Source organism: Cantharellus anzutake, assembly GCF_015039405.1.
Source record: "Cantharellus anzutake strain C23 chromosome Unknown EI90scaffold_43, whole genome shotgun sequence".
Lineage (NCBI taxonomy): Eukaryota > Fungi > Basidiomycota > Agaricomycetes > Cantharellales > Hydnaceae > Cantharellus > Cantharellus anzutake.
Window position 1 is genome coordinate 604,018 of NW_024066993.1, and position 23,824 is coordinate 627,841.

The 23,824-nt window shown below is 49.6% G+C and overlaps 6 protein-coding genes across 6 annotated transcripts; 2 read left to right on the top strand and 4 right to left on the bottom strand.

Annotated features, from left to right (window-relative positions):
• Positions 1-2,048: 2,048 nt before the first annotated feature.
• Positions 2,049-3,604, bottom strand: EI90DRAFT_2998898 (isoprenoid synthase domain-containing protein). The gene is made up of 5 exons (XM_039056274.1): positions 3,364-3,604; positions 3,211-3,306; positions 3,040-3,141; positions 2,515-2,970; positions 2,049-2,461 (listed from the first exon to the last, which is right to left on the bottom strand). Exons 1-5 carry the CDS (start codon positions 3,571-3,573, stop codon positions 2,333-2,335), a joined length of 993 nt encoding a protein of 330 aa, XP_038913285.1. The 5' UTR covers positions 3,574-3,604; the 3' UTR covers positions 2,049-2,332.
• A 417-nt stretch (positions 3,605-4,021) lies between these two features.
• Positions 4,022-5,204, bottom strand: EI90DRAFT_1857937 (uncharacterized protein). The gene has a single exon (XM_039052274.1). The coding sequence runs from the start codon at positions 5,160-5,162 to the stop codon at positions 4,275-4,277; it is 888 nt and encodes a 295-aa protein (XP_038913286.1). The 5' UTR covers positions 5,163-5,204; the 3' UTR covers positions 4,022-4,274.
• A 1,792-nt stretch (positions 5,205-6,996) lies between these two features.
• On the bottom strand, positions 6,997-9,331 carry EI90DRAFT_3156380 (uncharacterized protein). The gene is made up of 2 exons (XM_039066049.1): positions 9,000-9,331; positions 6,997-8,943 (listed from the first exon to the last, which is right to left on the bottom strand). The coding sequence occupies exons 1-2, from the start codon at positions 9,291-9,293 to the stop codon at positions 7,168-7,170; spliced, it is 2,070 nt and encodes a 689-aa protein (XP_038913287.1). The 5' UTR covers positions 9,294-9,331; the 3' UTR covers positions 6,997-7,167.
• An 18-nt stretch (positions 9,332-9,349) lies between these two features.
• Positions 9,350-14,112, top strand: EI90DRAFT_1858075 (P-loop containing nucleoside triphosphate hydrolase protein). Its single transcript, XM_039052275.1, has 14 exons — positions 9,350-9,627; positions 9,693-9,752; positions 9,813-9,862; positions 9,919-10,405; positions 10,459-11,164; positions 11,225-11,559; positions 11,635-12,034; positions 12,084-12,218; positions 12,271-12,443; positions 12,498-13,163; positions 13,214-13,333; positions 13,383-13,496; positions 13,561-13,798; positions 13,846-14,112. The coding sequence occupies exons 1-14, from the start codon at positions 9,388-9,390 to the stop codon at positions 14,004-14,006; spliced, it is 3,885 nt and encodes a 1,294-aa protein (XP_038913288.1). The 5' UTR covers positions 9,350-9,387; the 3' UTR covers positions 14,007-14,112.
• A 58-nt stretch (positions 14,113-14,170) lies between these two features.
• EI90DRAFT_1858141 (SEN1 N terminal-domain-containing protein) lies at positions 14,171-20,803 on the bottom strand. The gene is made up of 12 exons (XM_039052276.1): positions 20,336-20,803; positions 19,693-20,282; positions 19,316-19,638; positions 17,626-19,263; positions 17,236-17,563; positions 16,999-17,179; positions 16,479-16,946; positions 16,219-16,428; positions 15,434-16,170; positions 15,275-15,383; positions 14,612-15,221; positions 14,171-14,558 (listed from the first exon to the last, which is right to left on the bottom strand). Exons 1-12 carry the CDS (start codon positions 20,677-20,679, stop codon positions 14,202-14,204), a joined length of 5,895 nt encoding a protein of 1,964 aa, XP_038913289.1. The 5' UTR covers positions 20,680-20,803; the 3' UTR covers positions 14,171-14,201.
• An 839-nt stretch (positions 20,804-21,642) lies between these two features.
• Positions 21,643-22,779, top strand: EI90DRAFT_2928955 (hydrolase; the record flags this gene model as incomplete). Its single annotated transcript, XM_039054977.1, has 6 exons — positions 21,643-21,687; positions 21,745-21,794; positions 21,852-21,904; positions 21,957-22,226; positions 22,283-22,618; positions 22,667-22,779. 6 exons carry the CDS (start codon positions 21,643-21,645, stop codon positions 22,777-22,779), a joined length of 867 nt encoding a protein of 288 aa, XP_038913290.1.
• Positions 22,780-23,824: the final 1,045 nt, after the last annotated feature.

Genomic DNA, 23,824 nt, shown 5'->3' on the forward strand with positions numbered 1-23,824 from the left:
TAGAAATGAAGGGTTCGGGAATAGAAGTGTCGCATCGGGTACAAACCCGACGCGATAAATAAAGAATGAAGAATGAATAAGGTAGGCCACGAGTATGCGGCCTATATCCCTTACAATGACCTTATCCACAGAGTCATTACCTTGCCGCAGAGTGGCAAGCTTCTGTCATGCGGTGGCTTCCCAGTTGGGGTCTTGGAACATGGCATCAAGTTCTGCCATGAACTTGTCCATGATGATCATGGGGGACCCCACCATCAGCAGTGCAATCATGCATTGTGTCACCCATGCTCCTGCAGCTCCTCCCTTCATGTACATGTCAGGGCACAGCCCTTGACCCCACTCACCCTCAGACACCCTCACCCTTCTCCTAACCACCCTCTCTCCACATTTCCCCATTTCCCCTTATCCTTCCCCCCACTGTTTCACATAATGACGCGCACGCGCGAACCCGTGGGAACGTTCTGGGCGAGCGACTCGCCCAGAAATGTACAGCCACAACCGTGGGAACATTCTGGGCGAGCAGCTCGCCCAGAACTTTCCCACGGGTCACACCCGTTATGGAAAGTCGGCAGCAAGCGGGAACTGTATAGTTCCTAGGGTCCTTTTGTGTCGGCCTCACAGGGGGCTGAGAAGCTTACCCTTCTTCTCAGCTCATTCCCTGTGAAGGCAAGTGTACTTACCCGCTTTTCAATGAATACCAGCTCATTCCCTGTGAAGGCTGAGGCCAGTCCCCTCAGCGACTTCGAGGAGTTAGCACCTGGGGAGAGTACCCCAGCTTCCACACCCGGCCTCGCCCTCTGGCCACTCCCAGCTGGGGTCCGGATCCTGACAGTACAACAGGACAAAGAGGATCTGGGACAGGGTGTCAGGAAACTCTGCAGCGCGGACATGGAAGTAGATTCTGCATTCCACTTTGAAGCGGTTGAGGTCCTCACTCGTGCCAGTGAAAGCAGTGGGGGGGGCAACCTTGGGTGCTTTGGGCTTGGGCACAGGTTTGGCTATGGGTGCAGGTGTGAGCAGGGCTGGTGGGTTTTGGACATGACCCTCAAGGATGGCCTGCAGTTCCTGGAACCTGGTCAGCAGGTCCTGGTACTGCTCTTCAGTTACCATGCTGGAGGAGGCAGGGGAGATTAGGTTGAAGCCTTCTTCTGCTGTCAGGGACGGCTCTGAAGAGGTGGGGGTAACAGTGTAACGCTCGGTGCTAACAGCCCAGACAGTGGTGGGGCAGTGAGACTGTATGGTGGGTAGCCCTCACTCAGGCTGATGTCCCTGTGTGGCTTCTTAGGCTGAAGCGGGAATGGATTGTTATTAAGATGAAGAGCTAAACTAGGTTGAAACACTTGCCTGAAGTGGGAATGAGAAGAAGGCTGCTTCTTCAGTCCCGCTTTGGCTAAGTTTATATACATGTGAAAATGGGTCACGTGGAGGTGCCATGTCAACCTCAGATGGAGCTGGGTTGTTGCAGGCAACTCCACAGTCAATCCCAGGTGTGAGAGAGGAGAAACACAAGTAGGGATGTGCAGCGCATCCGGCATCATGGTACCCATACAGGGTGCTCAGTGTTGGACACATCTGTATAAGGAGAGAAAGGAGGAAAGGAGGAAGGAGAAAGAGGGAGAGAGAGAGAGCGGAGAGGGGTGCAGTGCAGCGTGCCCTGACATGCATGCAAGCGTGCATCATCCATTCCTTACAGAGCTGTTCCTGGACCAGCCAATCTCCTCCTGATTCTCCCAGTGCTCTCCATACTCCAGAGCACTCAGGAGCATAATGATGTTTTGCTGGTGTCGTGTATGTGTTGCTGAGGGTTGGAACCTCAGCTTTGTCTATGACTAGGTTTTCAGGCAATACTTGACTTGGACTGACAAGCAATCCCTGACACTGAATGCACATTTCAATCTGTGGATATGGTTCAGATTCTTGGATTGGGTATGGAGTTTATTAAACAAAATTTACTGCAACAAATAGATTATTATAGTCACTTTTCTAACAAGAGTGTGCTGTGAAAGCACTGAATGGACCATGAAGAATAAATTAGTATATTGCCTCTAAACACTCTGCATACAAATGAAGATGGCATATTTAATTTGGAATGTTAGAGGGTTCCTCCCAAACTGGATGGCCAAGCTCGCAGTGCAGCACCGAAGGCGCTGCAAGCTCGGCCATCCAGTTTGAGGGGAACCCTCATAACAATTGTAGCCTGGTCCACCTTCCTCTGGTCACATATTTCGGAATTACATATATAGAAGCGACAGCAAGGAATTACATAAGCATGACACAACGAATGCGATACTTTTTTTCGAAGCACTTTGACCTAGCGGTGGCCTCTTGCAACCTAGAACCGACGCCATCGACGATTCCGCCAGACTTGGAAAGGCAGTTTCCAATCTGAAAATTGTAATGAAGTATGGAAAGCATTGAAGTCAACGCTTTCCAATCTGCTCAGATATGAGGCGATGGGTACCTGGAAAACAAACAGTGTTGATGAAGCGAAAAGAAACACGCAACGCCACTTACTCCAGAGAGGAAGATGGGTAAAACCTCGGGTGGTACCTTGACGATCGAGAGTCCATCCCCCTTAAAGGTACCTTCGGCGAAGATGGATCGTGCTACATCGAGTCCTTCTTTCGCAACGCAAGCAAACTCGTACACTGCATCACTGACGCCCTTCGCGCTGCCTCCATAGCGAAAGACATCTTCATGAGAAACACTGTGCTTTGCAGTGACCTCAGTAGGTATTGGCATATATCGCTTCGAAGCATGATAAGGAAGGGAACGAATGAGAGTGATGATAGTCTGTGCAAATCCCAGATGAGATGCTGCATGTGAGAAATCGGAAAGTCGGGAGGCGCCAGGTCCCTGAGGATGAACAAGCAATGGAATAAGGATATATAATATGGTGGACGACGTAGATTCGGAGTAGGCGCGAAGAGACTCCATTGTCATATGATGTGCATTATCGAAGTCTTGATCCTAATTCAGAACCGGGGCCGTTAGGTATGTATACACATATGACCGATCCCTCAAATACCAAGTACACACCCTAGCGTCAATGATGCGATTCAAGTGATATTCCGGGATATTAGCTTTTCGCACGGCGTCGTGAAGCGCAAGTGCTACAGGGTGTTGAATGGGCGAGGGCTCCTTTAAAAACAAATGGACAAGTCAGTAACGAGATCGATAAACGAAGCGCGCCAGATAGACCTAGCTTACCCTATACAAGGTGTTCACCGTGTCTCTCCACCATTGCATACGTATACGTCCGAGCGCAGAGTTGGAAACCTGATCCTTCACTGTCGCCGTTTCTATCTTATCAGTAATGAGACAACGCCATGAGGCTGGAAAAAAAACCGATGCGAAGCTTACATTGAACGCCCGAATAGCGAAGAAAGATGGTCGAATGCTTGGAGGATAAAAATATGATGTCAGAAAAGCATCTCTGTCAAGCCTCTGAACAAGATTTTTGCAGTAATCGGCAGTCTTCACAACCCTAGGACGCGCAGAAGTCCACACTAAGCGCGAAGAAGTTCCAAGCGCGCTTGTTCGAGCACCTATTGATGACGTACTTAAGAACATCAATACTGTTTGGGCCGCAACGACCCTACACATGTGACGAGCTGAAAAGCGCGCGCCAAACGCTTGAATTGACACAGCACCGAATCGAATCGAATCGAACAGAATGCCCTGTGGATATTTGGGCAGTCGCAGAATATACCAATGTATGCACGGTCCGACTAGGGTAAAAGGAAGAAGAAAAAGAAAAAAGAACATTCGTCACTTTAAGCCTCGATCGGTCGATCAGCGAAAACTGGCCATCAGCCAAATACACGAAAGTTTAGGTAATACATGGGATGAGACTGTAAGAGAGCTTGAAGGGGACGAACCTACACAGCCTAGCCGAGAGGAATGGAAAGGATACCAAGATAAAACGCAGACACGATTTGCAGGATGCGGACAAATAAGCAAATGAGACAATTCGCAGACCCAAAGCTCCAATAGGAAGGAAGTATAGGATTCATATGCGTATTATGCTTTCATTCACCATGCATGGGGGGTCCAATGCACCGATTGCACGACTAGAAGAATGATTAGGAGTAGAGTGTGGAAAGAGGAAGCAGCGAGCGCGAGGAAAACACTAGAAGGGGACGTGTGTGTCATTGTAGGGATTACGAAGAAATGCTTGGCCTGAAAGACTTCCACATCCGATAGGCGCCTTGGTCGTATCCATTAGATCTTCCACTTGACAGCAGCACTCGGCGTGTAAGGTCCCAAAGCTACTAGGATTGGTTGCCCGGATTCGCACCCGGCGGAAGTGAGCTCTTGCGCGGGGACTGAGGCCCGCCCTGCTCATTATTTGGGGTAATGGGGGAACGCATATCTTTCAATGAAGGAGGGGCTGCGATGAGAGGCGATCCAATACTAGTCGGCTGGCGATTGGTGATGGTATTGGATGCAATGTTAAGAACGGGGCTTTGATCGTCGCTTGATGCTTGCGACAGGTCATCTTCCACCAGGGCACCATCCCCCTCTTGTCCACCCCTATCTTCGTCAAGTTCATGTAGCTGCGCCCGGAGCGAAGATGTCTGATCCCGCTGAGGCGGAGCATGAAGCCTCACCGGGCCACTAATGACCCCATTCAAACCTGCGTTGCGGAGTATAGCATGTAACGACTCCTCCGGGCTCTCATCCATGAGTTCATCACCACTGTCCTCAAAATCTTCTTCGTCATCGGGCTCGACATCGTTCCCAGCACCGAGACCCCCACCCGTGAAACTGTTTCCAAGATGGAGAGGGGAATTAAATCGGTTCCACAATCCACTGGGTCGTAACAAAGGTGTGTGTCCAGGCGAATCCTCGCCAAGACCGCTGCGTACCGCTGCAGCATGTGCATAACGGGAAGCTGAGTACAGCGGGCCGAAGGAGCGTGGGGTGTCGTAACCGACTTTCTTCTCCACCCGATCAATGATCCAATCGTACCATTGATCCAAGGTTCGCCCGTGAAGAAGCGCAACGATTAGGATCGTCATGTTATCACATCCGACACCACCAGCAACATCGGAATCGGGAGAAAGACAGCGGGTCATGCAATCTTCGCAAATCTGTTGCAACGATTTTCGCTCCGTGATCTGATGTCTCACCCAACTCATAGTATCTTGGGAAGACATACAGTCCCATATACCTAAGAAGTGCAGTGATGAGCATCACAACTGGGATTCAAAGAAGCTGAGTTATCGTACCGTCACAAGCCATCACAAAGAATTCATCATCCGAGGAAATATCATGAACTATGATGTCGGGGTCCGAAGTCACGATCTGCCTTTCGGGGGGTAGGGCGAAATTTTGTTTGAACTCAAAGTCACCAATGGCACGCGACAAGGCAAGGTTGCCTTGTGTATCATGCCGGATGAGAAATGACTCATTGCAAAAATACATCCCACTTACCGTTCACGCGATTAAACTCTACGTAACCCCCCGCAGAATTGATGCGGCTGGTTTCGGCTAGAGCAACCTTCTACTGAGTGCAGGAACTCAACAATACGGAAATTACGTACACCAGTTCTGAGGCTTGTGGTCGTAACTAAGAGGTTTGGCCTCCCTCTAATCGACAGTACTGCACGAGAATCACCCGCGTTGGCCTGGACGAAGGTTAGTTTTGTGGGGAAAACGACAATTTCGTGAGAACCGCTTACACATATTATCTTGTCTGCCGTGACGAGGGCCGCGACCGCAGTGCACCCGGATGGATCATGAAAATAGGTCGGATCTGAATTGAGGTAGGCAACGATTATTATGATCACAAAATCGGAAGTATGGTATATTACCAGCTCGAAGGTCATCATCAGTGCCCAAAAATGTTCTCTTGAAAGCCGTAAGATAGTCTTTCGCGATGTAAGCATCATCAGACGCCAATCGTTTATGTACGTTCTTCCCCGCATATCGAGCGATCGTCCCACCTATCAAAATAAAATGGTGCATGAGTACCGCGAAAGACGCGACCGAGTCATGCTAATACCTCCGTGACCATCGTACACAGCAAAGAATGAGTTATGTTCACTCTCATCAATATCAAGCTCTATAGCATGCGCATCCTCCATCGCTACAAAACCATCAGAACCAATGCGAAGCTTTCTGTGAAACGCACAGGCGCGAACTACGCACAGATTCGCCACCCTTGCATTTCCGACACAGCGAACGCTAGCCTATCGTTGCTGCCAAAAGTCGTTTTCTTCTCTTGAGCTGAAAATGAAGAGTCACCCAACGAATCACCAAAATGGTTATTCACGATTCGGGGTCGTAGCGGATACGGTATTAGTGTTGGCGCTTCTGGAACAGGGCAAAACAGTAAAGTTATATCGAAAAGTTGACGCACAAGGTTCGGAGAGTGTTTGACCCTGATCGGCAATTAGAAATGCATCGGAACACAGTCTGAAAAATGCATGCAACCGATGAACGCACCATATCTTGCGAAAGGAAGTTTCGGAGGAGGGTGGAACGTGAGAGAAAGTATCGGGGAAAAGAAATGGGAAATGGGTGCAAGCGCTCTGAGCGACTGTCTTATAACTGGACTAGATGTCCTCGGAAGGCACAGGCGCGGATGGGAGGAGAGAGACAAAGCGGTGCCAGTTGTGCACGCGAGTTGACGAGAAGACAGAAACGATCGCAGGAAAACTAAGTCAACTGTGTTCCCTCCGGATGCAACTTCGCATCCAGGCGCCCGACTTGCCTGATTTAATGTCACCAACCTTGCTTCGAGGATCAGATCGATCGTCTAGTACCTTCTTGCCTGCGTTTTGCTTGCGTAACCCTGCAGGCTTGTGTCTTGTAGTTTTACTTAGCGTTTACATGCAGTTTGCAGCATGGGAACATTCATTGATCCCTATCTCGGCCATGCCTTTCCGGGCATTGTTGGCCCCGCTCCGTGGGCGCAGTCGAATCTTAGTTATTGATGTCTCCACATAAATATGTGCCCCTGTAGGGTATCGGGAAGAGACCCCTAGACGGACATGCCTCAGCAGGCGCCAGATGCCGTCGACTTTTGTTTTGTGGATCGATGGACTAGTATTGACGACACAGCATATCACAGCCAGTAGTTCTACACGATGTCCTGGACAATGACGAGCTCATTCTCGCACAAGCACACGATCGTGAACTTGTCTAGACCGTTGCTACTCAGTAACCCGGCAACTCCCAACAGTGCTCCAGCAGTGCCACCCCTACTTTCAACACAGCCTGCTTCGCCCACTTGGCTCCCCTTTTGTCAATGCCGCGATAAACATATGCGTTTCCCCCTCCGATTGGCGATGCCGCCCCGCTCTCAAAAGCCACAACAACCTTATCACGAAGGTGAAACGTGAACCGAGTGTCTCGCTTTGAGGCAAGGACAAAAGCTAGAGCAGAAAATGTTGAATCGTGTTTCCATGCAGGAGATTTGCCTTCCACTGAGGCATCATCGCAATTGAATAATAGGCCATCAACTCCGTTCTTAATTATGATGCTCCACGCCCCCAGAGCCTTGGCATCATGGTCGGGGAGTGGCAACGGCACTGGGTGGGAAAGTAGATCGAGTGGCCACTCGTATCCACCTGGAGGCAACAGGGCAACGCCATCGTCCGCCTCCCTCCACATCATAATCAAGCTCCTACCAACGTTGTCGTCTATTTCGTCATCCACCTCTTTCCGTGAGAGACTCGGGAGACCTCTGCCTAAATCCAATCCACCGGGGTCCTCACCAGACAGGACGGCACTCGTATACTTTTCCAATGCTTCTCGTGCTGCATACAGCTCGGTCGGGTCAAGCGTTTCTGGGACGTCCGAATCTTCATCGTCCGGGGGTCGGCCATCTGTAGAAGTTGTCCCGGATGAAGCGAATACATGAGGCCAACGAGTCTTTTCGTGTCGTTTTTCCAGATACAGTGTTAATACACCGATCGTAGGTCCTCCGGCATCGAATCCAGAAGCCGCGGCATACTCTCTGTCGCCATCCTTATCCCACGTCCAAAGGCTGGCGCTCGCATCGATCTCGCCCCACCATGGTTTCTTAGCGAAGAACGGAATTTTTAAACCCATATTTTTTGCGTCCGCAAGGCTCCCAGTCGTATCGATGATCAGTAGGGATAGATCCCTGGATCTGAGGGTGGCGCGAATGGCAGTCTTTGGAATGGTAACGGGAAGAAAGAACGCGATAGTGAGGGAATCCTCGTTCTGAGTCCATGAATATGGTGGAATAGACGGAGGAATAGGCGTCTTCTCCGCATCAAGATTCTCTTGAGCTCTTGGGATTGGTGCAATCTCTTCCGGAAGTGGATCGCGTGGCGGCAAAGATGTAGTCGCCGAGGGTATTGATGAGGCACCAATGTATGCGGATTCTGCAAGGATCAGGTAACTCCGGAGCCTTGGGGAGTATCGAACGTGCGCTGGAAGGTCGTCGCCAATTGCGGACCACAAGACTGACACATTCCTTGGCCCTGTCACCTCATCCATCGCATCTTCTGCCACTGGGCGGGGCAGCTGCAAGGAGATAGCAGAAAGTCTGAACTGGATTTTATGGTGTGATCTCGCTTTTTGTTTCCTGCCCGACTCAGAAGTAGAGATATCTTGCTCTTTAACTACTTTGTGGGATATCAGGACCCGGATAGTAATTTCATTCCCTCCAACGTCACTTGGTTGCACTGTGTGCGCAACATGCAACCGCATCGGAGTGGTAGGCTCATCGATGTCATCGTGAGGCACGCTAAATGCAGCAAGGAGAACCCCAACAGGGTCTGAAGATTCGGAAGGAGCGGTTGTCTCCTTGACGATGTAGAGGTTTCCTTTACCGTCGGAGATGATCCAGGTATCTCGATCCAGCGCTTGGAGGCAAGGATACTCAGCAATCAGGGTATGCGGTCCTTGGATGATTTTTGGGATTTCGAAAAAGGACGTGAAGTGCGGTTTCCCGTCCTGGCCCTACTGAGGCCATGTGTATATGGATGAAAGAAATCTGAAGAGATGACGACACTCACCAGTCGTACGAGAATCGCCATCCCGTCTTTATCAATATATCCAAGCGTAACCCCGTCCAGTCCAGCAGAGAGGTGGTTGAATGCAATCCGATCCTGCACTTCTTTAAATGATAGTTGAGGATGGAGACCTGCATGTGTAGAATTCGAACCAGTAACTTGCGATGCCCCACCTCTGGGGAGAAGAAAGGACGAAACACAGTCATCTTGGTCGAGAGAACCAAGTCTGTACCCCTCAAATTTGGGATTTATGAGCGCCTTGTCTGGTGTGAACGGGAACCCATCTTCGCTTGACATCCCGATTCCCTGCGCAAGCGCGTCTGATCACATGGTGGCTGTGAAATCAATTGTGGCCCAAATTTCGGTGCTCTCCACCCTCCACTTGGCCACGATGAGTGGGCCACCTGTGAAAGTCCGATACAATGCTAAGGCTCGTGGAGCTGAACCGGGGACATCTGGAAAACGGATGAGGCACACAGCAAAAAAGGCCGCCCCGGTCATTGACAATGTTGATCAGAGTGTTGAAATCAATTCAAGCTCCGCGCAAGGCCCTCCGTCGGAGAATGCTTTATCTGGGAAGGAAAGGCATGAAGCTGAGTGGCAGAAACGAAAGGAAAAAATGAGGACAGAGGTATTCTTCCTATGGTTTTTGGTGAACCATTCCTTTGAAATGCTGACGATTTCCCGGGACGGTAGCTTGTCAACCCTAATAAGAAGATGTCAGGCAAGAAAAAGAAACTTCTGAACAAATATATAGCGAGTGAAAAAATTTTCCTTTCCAGTTCTTTTCCTCATGCTTTTGGCCTGGATTGATAGGAGAAGAAATTGAAGAAAGAGGAACGCCTAACGCTATTCCAGAAACTCACGTATGTGTTACCGAGATACGTTTGCATGCTTACATTATTCAATTCCCCATCGCCAGTGAGACACAAGCCCATGTTTCTCCACTGCTTCTTCAATCTACAGCTACCCTTCACTCCGGACGACCACAGACTCATGCTGAGAGGCTGGCGGTGAAAGAAGATAGACAAGTCCGCCGCGCGATAGATGGGCACGGTTCCTCGCGCAAAAAACGCCGGAAACTTGCCTATTCTGGGATATATGAAGAACCAACCGATGAGGAAGGGGAAGAACTACCATTGGAGCCAACATCAAGGGCTGACGTTCGACAAGCGGCATCGCCGGTCCCAACAGCTTCAGCGCCGGGACCTCCACAGGGTCAGCGCTGTGTATCCCCATTGCACCCGTCATCAGATGCAGGGGCTGGAGTAGCCAAACTGAAACCACGGCATGCGTCCGGGCCCAAGGTGGCCTTAGGAGCCGGCTTGAAGCGTAACGTGGACGGGACGGTCGTTGCCCCACGAGTTGTACCAAAAAAATCGAAAGAAAAATCGAAGGTTCGGCTGGCGGTATGTTTCTTCACCGAGCTGTTCGACTTCCTCCGTTTATTGATTATTATTAGGCGCTAAGGGGAAAGAAATTGCCATCCCCTCCCTCCGACGTTGACATGCTAGGCTCCAGCGCTTCCTCCGAGATTGGGAGCCATGACAAGAGTCATGACTCGACGGAGGAGGGCTCGGGGCACATGTCCTCGAATGAGGATAGCAGTGATGTTGACTCCTCCGAAGTAAGCTCCAAGGATAGTGGAAGCGAGGATGAGGGCGAGTCCCAACCAGCTCCCAGGCCAAATTTCAAAGACTGGGCCAGACGCCAGATGGAGACTGTCAAATCGGCAGATGCACCTTCCAACGAGGCTGTCCTACTCCCTGATGGTTCGGTGCAGCTTGCTGAAAACCTGTTCGAACGACAAGCAGTCCCGCAACGGAGATCAGCGGACGGGGCTGATCAAGTTCCCAAGGGACCTCTAGGCGAGGATCTGCAGCTGCCGCAATCATCATTTGCCCAGGCAATGACCACTCTGCCGCCAACCAATGCCGACGCTTCGGGTCAGGCTGACACCAAGCCCGTAATAAAATATGTTACCGTTGAACGCCCTGCGAGCATACAAGCGCAACGGCTCCTGTTGCCAGTAGTCGCGGAGGAGCAGCCAATCATGGAAGCAGTGAGACTTAACCCAGTTGTGGTGATATGTGGAGAGACCGGTAGTGGGAAAACCACACAAGTCCCTCAATTTTTGTACGAGGCCGGTTTTGGTGTTCCTGGTTCAGGTACGCTTCTTTGAACTGTTATCTTCGAGCCGACTCATTAGGATTTGATACGATTCTTAGAAAACCCTGGAATGATAGGGGTGACGCAGCCGCGGCGTGTTGCCGCGGTGTCCATGGCTGCCCGTGTCGCGCAAGAATTAAATCTGCCCCCCTCGCGCGTCTCCTATCAGATTCGCTATGATGCCACTGTTTCCCTCGCTACGTCCATCAAATTCATGACGGATGGTGTCCTTCTCCGAGAGTTGGCAACGGACCTCTTACTCACCAAGTATTCGGTTATCATCATCGACGAAGCCCATGAGAGAAGTGTGAACACTGACATTCTAGTTGGGGTCTTAAGTCGCGTGATTAAGCTGAGGGAAGAGTTGTGGGCCAAAAAGGAGAAGGGGGCGAAGGTAAGTTTGGAACCAACATGAAGCCATTTTCATTCTGACGTCGAGGCGCATTGGGTTTGTCTCCACCTTCAAAAGCCCCTTCGTCTCATCATTATGTCTGCTACGCTTCGAGTAACAGATTTCACTGAGAACACGACACTCTTCGCTAAACCCCCTCCCGTTATCGATATTGCCGCTCGGCAACATCCTGTAACTGTACATTTCAACCGTCGTACAAACGGGGACTATGTGGCAGAAGCCGTACGCAAAGCATCGAAGATTCATGCGCGGCTTCCCCCAGGAGGCATCTTGATCTTTCTCACTGGACAGAACGAAATTAATGGAGTTTGCGCCAAGTTGGAGAAGTTATATGGAAAGAAGGCGCTAGGTGCTAAACGCAAGAACAAGGCTCAGAGGGAGCGGGACAGAGTCACTTCTGCCGCAGGGGGGGCTGATATTGATATGAGTCACGGTCAGCCCGATCAGACTAAGATAGGTGCGTGAACCGTCTCTGCAGGTCGCCTCGCATTGATTTCATTTTGCAGAGATCGAACTAGAGGACATTGAGGAAGCGGGAAATAATGTTGACCAAGTGGGACTTGTTGACGAGGGTGAGGGTGAAGAAGACCCCGATGCCCTTGACTCGCAAGATGAATTGGATATTGATGAGCCTTCAGACGGTGAGTATGAGCGCAAGATACCAATAGCTATTTGCTACAACTGTTTTTCTAGAACCCATGCATATCGTCCCGTTGTACTCTATATTGTCCAGCGAGAAGCAGATGAAGGTGTTTGAACCTCCACCTGAGGGCTCACGCCTCGTAGTGGTCGCCACCAATGTCGCCGAGACATCTCTCACAATTCCGAATATTCGATACGTCGTGGATTGTGGACGTGCCAAACAGGTGAAGGGAGGGTCTTAAGGACGAAAACATCGCGCTGACTCCAGTTGATCCCAGCGTCGGCATGATATTCACAGCGGTGTCGAAAGCTTTCAAGTTAGCTTCATATCAAAGGCTTCTGCTGCTCAACGGGCTGGACGTGCTGGTCGTGTAGGGCCAGGTCATTGTTACCGCCTATATTCTTCAGCTCTCTACGAGAATCACTTCGAGCAATTTGCTCAGCCGGAGATTCTTAACGTTCCAATTGAAGGCCTGGTGCTTCAAATGAAGAGCATGCATATTGATGCAGTTGCCAATTTCCCCTTCCCAACACCCCCTAACCGCCTACATCTTCAGAAAGCTGAGACTATCCTCACGCATCTCGGCGCACTGGACTCCGGCGCGAAAGCGTTACCATGGTCCCCATATTCGGCCATTGGTGGGCAAATTACTGATCTAGGCAGGACTATGTCTCTCTTTCCGGTTTCGCCTCGTTTCTCGAAAATTCTCGCTTTGGGGAGGCAACATGGGACTTTGCCGTACGCTATTGCCCTTGTGGCTATTATGTCAATTGGGAGTCCGTTCCTGCATGAGGATGCACTGGACATGGACGACGGCGATGACGACAATGAAGTTGATGGAAATGATGCTGAAACTCACAACCTTAGCGAGATTCGTAGTGAAGACCTGCTAGCGAAGGAAAAGAGAAGGATAAAAAGAAAACGATTCTTTCAGGCGCAGCAGGTATGCAATACCTTTTACTCTCCGTGAAACGCACCCACCGCTCTGGACAGGCGCATTCGCAGCTGGGGGTTGGTACCAGCGATTTCTTCAGCAGCTTATCTGTCGTAGGCGCATACGAATATGCGGGCGGTGGGACAGCTTTTTGTGCAGAGCATTTTGTAAGGCTTAAGGTAGGACGATCTCCAAATTTAGTTGAAATGTCCAACTCATGCAAATCAGGCTATGGAAGAGATCCATAAACTCAGGGCTCAACTAAGTAGCATTGTAGAGTCAAGCTTCCCCAAGATAAACGCCGATTTCTCCCCCACTCTACCCCCACCATCTGTCTCTCAGGTAGATGCGTCCTCTTTGTTGCACGACTCTGGGCTCATATTACTCTTAATCACGACCCACATAGCTTAAGATTCTAAGGCAGCTGATTGTCGCGGGACTTATCGACCATGTGGCAGTGCGAAAGGATCTGGCAATGAAAGATTCAGGGGTTAAGTATGCCAATGCGAGGAACGTTCCTTACATGACTCTAGACGTGGATGAGGATATCTTTATTCATCCCTCTTCCATCCTTTTCGGTGGGCCCCCACCTGAATACGTGGTCTACCAAGATATTGTTCGGACAAAACGTGTGTGGATGAAATGTGGGTTGCATACATTCCTCCAGAACACTGGTTTAACACCCTTCCAGCCCTGACGGTCGTAAATCCCGCATGGCTAGCAACGCTGGGACGCTCTTTGTGCACCTTCTCAAAACCCAAGGAGGTTCCTGCAACTTTGAAAGCAGGGACGGGGGACGTTGTGATCCCCAGTTATGGCGGCAAATTCAAACTCCCACCCATGAAAATATAAAACTTGCGATACAAGATGTCATTATGAGCGGACTGCATGAACAACATTATAGGGTTGGACTTGGGGAGTGTTGGGTACTGTTCAAGGAACGTGGTGGTGTGATGCATGACCAGCTGTGGGTCATAAAGGAATAGTATTTATTTACTGTTTATTTCCTTTGGTTCTACCAGGGGAGAAGGTAAATAGTGTTACTGTTTACGACAAGATCTCGTTCACCTTTTTTGGAATGAACAAGCTAGGACCAGGTTTCTGTCGCTTCCCGTTTGATTGCCCCATTGATTGGGGGTTGAGGTTTCGAGATTCCTGCGCGTCGTCGGGTGCCTGGCGCTTGGAGGGAATACTTGACACCGTTGAACTTTCGCTCTGAGAAGCTGGGACGTTTTGTGGCGAAGCCCCAGATGCAGCATTGGGCTGGCTCATGTCACTAGGTCGCCTCAATGGCAATGTCTGTATTGTAGCTATCTTCTTGGGACTGATTCTCGCTTTGGCCACTTTCGGCTGAGGCCTCCATGAGGCCTGCAAATTCCTCGTTACACCGCCAATCTGTGCCGACTGTAGCATTTCATCAACATGGTGGTCTAAACTCTTTACAAATCATGGCTTACGTTCGTAAAGCAGCTTCGTTCTCGAGCATCTTGGACTATCTTGGCCCACATATCATTCGAACGCTCTAACGTTGCGGCATGTCCAAGGATGAACAATGAACATCTAGCACGGGTCATGGCGACATTCATCCGCCGGATATCAACCAAGTGTCCAATCCTCTGAACATTGGGTCCGGCTCGAACGCAAGACACGATGATGATGTCTTTCTCTTGCCCCTGGAAGCCATCGACTGTGCCAAAATCAATGCTGCTCAGAATGCTCCGGGAGAACTTGGCTGAAAATTGCCGTTGGAGTTCGTTCTTCTGAGCATCATACATCGCAATAATACCAACGCGTTGATCAAGGTCTACCCTCGATGAGAACACGTTGCGGAGGCGTTCGTAGAGGCTGACAGCAAACTTGACTTCAGTCCTGTTAAGCAGAGAATGGCCCTTAGCCATTTCTTCTCTTCCATCTGCCACGTCGAAAAACTGGTATGGTCTAAATAATGAATCAGAATGCCATGGCGTCAAACGCTTTGCGGCCATGTCAGGTCCATCTTTCAGTCTCCCTTCATAAAATAGATTACGGGGCAACACGCTGATTTCAGGATGCATTCTGTATTGAATGCTACGCCGATGTGCGACGTCAGCATCAACCCAACCGACAATTCGAGCACGTACCTAAGGAGGTAAGCAGGCTTATGTCTGTTAAGACGGACAAACAGGCTCTGATTGTACATGTGCCTTGCTGCTAGAGGCGAAAGGACTGTGGGCGGTAACTGCATCGGATCTACAAATGAAATTCAACATCAGGCTGAGAAAAGAGGAGCATCAACCAACCTCCAACGAGTATACATTGAGTGCACCGGTACTTGAGAGGGATCAATGAGCTTAACTCTATTGACTGTGCCGCTTCATCAATAATGACGGTCTCGAATAAATACGGGGCCAAGGAGGCATGGCCACTACTTGAAAGCGTGGAACAAATCACATCAGCCTCGTGTAAAATCTGTGCCTCGAATTTGCGAATGTTACTATCCCGAGCACGGCTAATGTTCGTATTGGCGTCCTTCGCAGCATCTAAATTCCGCCCCAATTTCGTTCGTTCACTCTTGAGCTCGTGTAGTTCACGCTGCAGATCAGAAGTTCTGGATGGATTGTCCTTGAGAGATTCCAATTCCTCCAATTTTACTCGGATTTTGTTACCAATCTCTTTCAAACTTCCCCGTAGAGCGGTGAGATCCGTTGTCGTCGGCTCTGCCCCCATTTTCGCGGCCACCAGGACATTTAAGGAAATGTCCTTGATCGAAGGGTTCATTTTCTCCTCTGCGCCAATTCTAACGATCTTGGGGATGTAGAGACTCCCATCAGATTTGCGGAAACCTTGTTTCAAGCGTTGCGCAACTTCATCGATAGCGGCGTTGCTCGGTGCACAAATCAGTAGCTTCTTGGGCGGCTCCTTATCCTCGGAGCGAGACTCGCGACCTACAAAAATTGCGGTGGCAGGCCTCCGTCGGTTCAACAAGAACGTATATGCCAAAGCCACAATGGTGGACGTCTTCCCCGTCCCAGGAGGCCTAGAACTTGACATCAGCTGAGTAAAGCAGCAGTCGCACGCGACAAACCCTTGAATAAGAGAAAAGCCACGGATCTGCAATGACCCTACAATTGCGTTCGCCTGAGGCTCATTGACTTGATGCCTCGACATGCATTCCTTAACGCGTTCGGGCGAAGCCTTAGGAAGGACTCCTCTCTTTGGATGAACTATATCTTCAAAGAGGTCATAATATTGTAACCCTCGGAGCGCTGCGTATTCCCGGTACACGGTACTTAAGCTTGTTTGCACATTTAAGAAAAGGCGATCCGTGTGCTAAGCGGCACTCACCTCATCAAACGAGTCAATTTCCATCTGGACCGAATCATAAGCAAAGAGTCAACCGACGCAAGAGCGTTTGTGAAAGGGCTGCACCGCAAGCCTATACTCAAGCTTTCACGTGCTAACTTTGATTTCTTCACTTTGCATAAAATACTCTTTGGTCCATCCGCTTCCCGCAGAAGAACAATATCGTTCTCGGTGACATACCATCCAGGGGAAATGGCTTCTGAGATAGAGACTTCGAGGTCAAGCCATTTGTCTGTGCGACCTCGTGCGGTGACTTCAGCCTCGAAGGTTGTCGGGATTTCTTCCTTCGTCTTGATGAGTTGACTCCACGTTTCGAGAAGGATAAGCGGTTCGAAGACCTTTGAATATACCTCCATAGCATTTCCAGGAGGGAAAGAATCGGGAATCTTGGAAAATTGTGGTTGGACATCAGGAGGCTCGGAGCCTGCAGAGTCATAGTCCCATTCGAGCCTGCATAATCGCAATCAACGTCTCAGGTATGGATAACTGAGATTATGCGTACACATGGCGGTAGAAAGCACTCAAGTCGGGCTTTAGCCTCAACTCAGTTCTACGAGCCTCCTCCTTCCTTAACGCCTCTTGGTCAACTGTTTGCCGAATCGATTGATTGACCACTTTTATCTGACGGCGCTCAACCTTCGCTATTTTAGGGGAGGGAATCTTTGTGCGCAATTCGTCTGCCCCTGACAAAGCAACCAAATTAACTGTGACGTCGCACTGCGATGCAGATTCAGCCCACCGTTCTCATCTTCACTCGATGTGGCCTCCGAAGACGAGGAAACAACTTCCGGTGCAGGTGCTCTCAACTTCGATTCGATCTTCGATGGAACGGACGGAGTGATGGAGGGACCCGCCAGGATGCCATTGCTTGGGATACTCTCCTTGCCAGCTTGCTGCGCCTTCCTGTAATTCTGAATAGCAATTTCGGAAGGTCGTTCAACTTCAATCGGTTTGTAGGACGGTCTCCCTTTTGAGATTTTGGAAGTTTTCGGCGCGGCAAGTTTTGTGACGAAGTTGGACATAACACCCTTGGCCCCTAGAGTCGAAGGGGGGATGACGACAGCAGACTGAGTCGTAGATTCACAGGGGTGAGTGTTTGAGGGCACACATAACAGTACTGGCCACGTACCATTCGCAACCTGGATCGAGAATCGTCCCGAGACGTCGATTCGGTACGCAGACTTTCTGGAACGACTCTTTGAGACTCCTTGCGTTCCGCGGGACCGCTTGAAGTCCCCAAGTATTCGATATCATCATCATCATTACTCGTTGACGCAGGCGTCTTTGGAGTAGATCTTAGCTTCGGAGGCTGAATAATGGTTACATCCTGGTCTAAGAACGGTTCCATGACAGCCATAAGCTCGGCCAATTTGCTGTCATCCAGCTGCGTCTTAGTACCCTTGGCCCGCATCGCGTATCGCTCCAATAATGTGACAGCAGAACGGGGAGGATTTGTCTTTGACAACGCAAAGAAGGCGAACAGAGACTTCAATAGTTGGTGGGACTGGTGCAGAGTCTCTTCATCGGTTAATTTCAACCACTCAATGAGTTCTAACAGGATCACGCAAAGATCCGCTATGAGGTTGGGGGTCTCTGCATCTGATGAGGACGCCAGCCGGGCACCTGCACGATTTGTGGCGGTTTGCAAGACCTCGACGACGGCAATCATATCTCGTCCAAAGATCAGCGCATCACGCATCCAGACCACCATCTCTTCATAGGGATAAAAAATCGACCACGACTTCACTAAACGGAAAATAATCGAAAGACCATCCGTCATGCGTCTCCAAAGCTTGGGAACATATGCAAAGAGCGGTAGATTTTCCGAGTCCCCGTAATCATCATCGAGCAAGAGTCCCGACGCTGCATCTCCAAGACACGATAAAATGTCTGTCATACTGCGGACAACATACTTTGATGTTCCACAAGCCTCAGGCATCGCGGAAGCATAGTGGTTGAATGTTGTAAGATAAGATATGAGTCCTTTGAATGAAGCCGTAGGATGGTTTTCCAGGAAAGCCTTATAGCATGCAGAACGTTCCACCGCATCATAAGCGTTCAGCCCGAGCGCCTTCGCGGCCCCATTCAAAGAGTCTATAGGGCACAGCATAAGCTGAATGGCATCCTCCGTGACTCCTTCTTTCGACAAGAATTTCACCAACGAGTCGACTCCGGCTAACTCGGCAAAGGACTCGAGGGAGGGGCCAAACGAGTCTCGAATAGTCCCCAGTGCACCCCAAACGTTATGGGTACATCGCACAAAGCGACTTCGAAGCGCCTGGTCTGTTTTGAGAAAGCTGGACGAGAACGCTTCATCCGGGCCTATCCGAAGACGATCAACGTGCGCGACGCGAGTCACTGCTGGAAGCACCAGAGCAATGCCGTCCGCATGATTCGGGTGAAGTCGACCATACACGCTTTCCCAAAGTTGTGTGTGAATCATTACACCCTGAGGTAGAGGTGAACATGCTTCAACCGACGACACTGAGGGAGCAGCCGAGCGTGATATGAAGATCCTGGAAAGATCCCTCCGCGCACGACAAAGCTCGCTTAGACATTGTAAGGCAGCCTCTGCATCCCTCATCAACAAACGTTTGAGGACTGTCTGAGCTGTCTGCCGAGGATTGTTCCATGCGGGTGACTGGTACTGTGAACCTAAGGCTACTGCCGTTATCACAGCCGAATGAGTTTCGCATAGTCGCAACATTGTGAGCTGCTGTACTGCATTCGATTCTTCTGTTGCCCGTCCGTGAAGTGTCAATAGAACCTGGAGGGGAACGATTAGTTGGATCTCGATAGATTGACATGATGATACTGACCTGAAACAATGTCTCGAACGCATACACATGGACACGGTCGCTGTATATAGCATGCTGAAGTTCCTCCCCAAGGTAGATAAATATTTTTGCGAATGAGCTCGAAAAGGCCTTCGATGACCACAGAGATTGGAGGTATGGGAGAATCCAGTCTAGGGCCCAATTGTGTTCAGCATTGCGCCCATCCTGTAGCGCATGAGGCATCGCTTGATTGTCCTTAATGGAGTCTAACACAACCCCCGGCAACTCTGGCGCGTCCTCAAACCACAGAGATTCGCGTAAGATTGCAATAACTTGCAAAAAACACCTCAATACACCCTGGAAATCTATACTCTGGTTTGAATATAATCGCGACATATAAAGATTCAGCCAGTACTTACTAGTTCTATCGGAAAGATGGCTCAGCAGGAGACGCGGAAATTGTTTACGTCGTGAATTAAAAAGCTCCAAAATTGCTGGCAGGCAAAACAGTTGGAACGCGTTTGGTAGAAGATCCCACAGTGACGCGCCTCTTGTAGACGTTTCAAGCAAAGAAGTAGGTTTGGGCTCCCCGGTCGGACCTGCGTTTCCGGATAAGGTAACCAGCACCTCACCAAATATTATCGATACGGGACCGTCGAACTTCGTGAAATATGGAAAATGGGATCTACTGGTTTCAAACCATTCACGTATATGAGGTCGACTGTCAAGAGCCAGCAGAGGAAAGGCACAAGGAGGTTGAGTTGGCTGTAGGCCCGATGCGTTAGAAATCGACCTAGTCGTTAAGAAATCCATAAGTGGCGCGTCTTGAAGAAGATACGGGCTACATAGAATGCGATATGCGATTGGAAATGGTATGGGGGTTTTGAGTTCTGTCGAGTCCTTTGAATGAATACGTTGTATGCAGATCTCCGTGACATCGTGTAATTCCCATTTGTCTATAGCTTCAAAGAACTTGTCTAACGTTGCGGGCGCATAATCGGAGAGATATCTGATAATAATGTTAATGACACAAGCCACCGACCATTCGGTATTCATGCTCACGAAGTCCGGCACAAGGGTTTTGCACATTGGTATGCATAGGAGCAGTCGCAGCACGAACTAATCACCTGCAAACACATACTCTTCCATATCGGTACATGCGGACCATTGTATGCGTGAAGGCGAATGAGGAAGATGGCAGACTCTTTCACAACTGGAGCAGCTTGATCACAGTACCAATGAAACAGATCGGGAGCTGTGGCATCTTCATTATGTCGAGTCAGGCACTTGTAGCTCTCGCGCATCAGCTCATCTAGCTCAAGCTTAGGCAAAGATCCAGGGTCGAGAGCAGAGGTTCGCAAGTGCGTAAGCAATTGAGCACTGTCATAATGTGAAGCCGTCGGCATGTGCCTTTTCCTCTGTCACCCGATGACACGAGAAACTGGGTAGCCAATCTCGCGTCCGTCAAGGTTGCTGTTGTTGAATTTGGCACGGGAATTTTGGCGTCGTCACAGTGATTTACAATTGAACTGACACGTGGTCATTTTTTAAATTCCGCCCTCAGCACGCATGAGCTAGACATGGGTTTGCTGTAAAATGTTTGCACTTTTATGACCCCGAGACCTTTTTAAGCGATAATTGGAATTTGCATTTTTTGTGAGTTTAGGTTTTTCACCTTTGTGTGCATTTTTCTCAACAACGGCCAGGCAGAATCAGCGAATAACCCCATATTTCAGGACTTTTTTCCTCTAGTCGATAGGCTGTACATTTAGTTTCAAGGCTCCTTGCTGCCCAAACGCCATCCCATTCCACCCAACCATTGTTGAGAAAATCGTGCACACACAGAATTCCGTGAATTCCATTGCCGCAGGAAACATGTAAATGACAAAAAAACCAAAAATGCGACTTATCGATAACTAAAAAAAAAAAAAACAAAGTCCCGAGGTGAAAGGCAAAACTCCTTGCTTTCGGCACATTCCACTGAGCCACTGTCAAGTAAACCATCTGCAATAGATATTATTGCCGTGGGGAGCATGTAAACGATAACAAACTAAATACACAGACTAACTAAAGAAAAAAAAGGTTGGCCGTTGTTGAGAAAAATGCACACAAAGGTGACAAACCTAAACTCACAAAAAATGTGAATTACAGGTATCGCTCAACAAGGTCTCAGGGTCATCAAAGTGCAAACATTTTACAGCAGACATACGCCTTGTTTTCAGGCGCGGAATTAAGAAAATTCCCACGTGACAATTCAATTGCAAACCGCTGGAAGTCCGTATCGGGTCCGAGATTATGTCCGTATGCACACACTGCGCGGTCTGCTTATCTGTTCGATCGTTCGTCCAACCACAAATCGCTTGCCGCTCATGCACCCTTCGAATAGGATTGCCGTAGTGCAATTTGACCCCCAGGTTGATACACTTCGAATATTTGGTATTGCCTCAACGCTCACATCAGACCTCACAAAGCTCGGAAAGGTTAGGGAAAACATATCCAAAGTCGAGGCGCTTACGGCCCAGTAAGTGTTATTCAGATATCCAATGCCCCCTCTCCAGGGTAATGATGAGGCTTCAAGGCTTCAGCCTGGATCGGTTGATCTGCTGTGTTTTCCAGAGATGGCATTCACTGGTTCGCACCCAAGCGTCATTATCATTAATCACAAAAACCCGATTGTTACCAGGCTATTGCTTTGCAAGCTTCTCCGACATTCGGCCCTTTTTAGAAGACTCCATTGACGGCGAAACTTCACGGTTTTGCTGTTCGATCGCAAAGAGGCTTCGTTGTCATGTAATTTGTGGCTATCCTGAGAAATTGTCTGGATATTCCGAGTCTCGCCAATCCGACGACTTGGCGGCTAATTCTGCCATACTGATCTCTCCGGAGGGAAAGCTACTAAGCAATTATCGTAAATCCAATCTTTTCGAGTTTGACAAGCCATGGGCTGAGGCAGGTGGGCCACAACTCTTGGTGACCACAATGCAAATGAAGCTCAAGTTAGATTTCCAGGGAATGGATTTACCACCCTTGATCTTCCAGCGCCCCTAGGACGAACAGTCATAGCTATTTGCATGGATCTCAATCCTTTCCCCCCGGCAGAATGGACAAGTTCAGGGGGCCCATTTGAAGTTGCCGAACACATTCGAGGGACAAATGCAGACACTCTCATCTTTCTATGTAACTGGCTCGACTCGGGCGAAGACCCTGACTGCGAATGGGACACTCGAACACTGCAGTATTGGGTTGCCAGACTCAAACCTCTTTGGGACGAAGAATATGACACAGATCTGAGCACTGATCGGGTCCGTACTGTCATAATATGCAACCGAACGGGGCTCGAACAAGGTTGAAGCCCCACTGTCCACATGGTGATTGTTATTGACTATTACGCAGGAGTTCTTTTTGCTGGCACATCTGTGGTATTCAGGATGTCGCGACGAGATGGTCCGGAAATTGTAGGAATGATGAAGCGCAAAACCGAGGGCGCCCGAATCTGGACTACATAAGCCTTGACAAGAAGACACATTTCTTCCATCTGATTACCTAAGGTCTGCATCACCGCGCTAGACGTGAAATCGAACGTTTTATTCATCTTAGGAATCCCCGCAAGTGCGTTCTCCCCTCGGGAAATCACGTGTGGCGCTGTATCCTTGGGACTTAGGTCTCCATCTCCAGCGTAATCCTTCGGCTCATTTGAAGCAAAAATGTGAGTAAGCCCTTTGGTAAGCATCCGTGCGCCATCTCTGGCAGCAGTCAGTCGAGTCTAAGGTGAAACTGGGACAAACGGCTGTGCCGTTGCGCCAAAAGGGGCTAGCTATGTGAACGATACGAAGGACTCCCACTCCAATCGAGGGCGGCACAGAATCTGCAAACCACAAGATTCAAGGGTGTGCGGGGCAGGCAGTGGATGTCAGGGAAATCTGGTGGAAAGCTTTCTAGCCAGAGTCGCCGGTCAAATCTAGCTGAAGCTCCTGGAAAGGATCCTTCTGAGTGTCTGGAAAGTACCGCAGGATCTCAGGCAGAGGGGATATAATGACTCTCTCATAACAGCATAGTCCTGTTCGCCAACCAGTTCGCCTCTTCAATCCTCGTCAGTGTAGCATGAGCAATCGGGGGATTGCCATGATGGATTCCCAGTGTGCGTTTAATGCCACTACGCAGTGTCTTGGACATGATGCGTGCACTCCCCGGTGCATCCCTACGCTACTCGATAACATCCTTCCCTTACAGCCATTTGCGCTGTGCGAAGGGCTTTATTCCTACGTCGGAGATCTGCGCAACACTTGCCCGTGTTGGGCCTAACATAACGGGAATCATCGGCCCCTAATCCGCTATCGCGCGATCTCATTTGATATGCGATGATGTCTTGATCGCCACTTTATGATGTTCTTTATCGTCATCCGATAGAAAATTAAAAATTCAAGCTGCTAGCTTCAGGGCGAGGCCCCTATGCATCCATCAATGCTTTAACCAATGCGATCGATGAACTGAGCTGGAGCTTCTTTCCTGTCGTTTCCAATCGCGAACTTTGGCCGAGTTGGCCGAAGAACC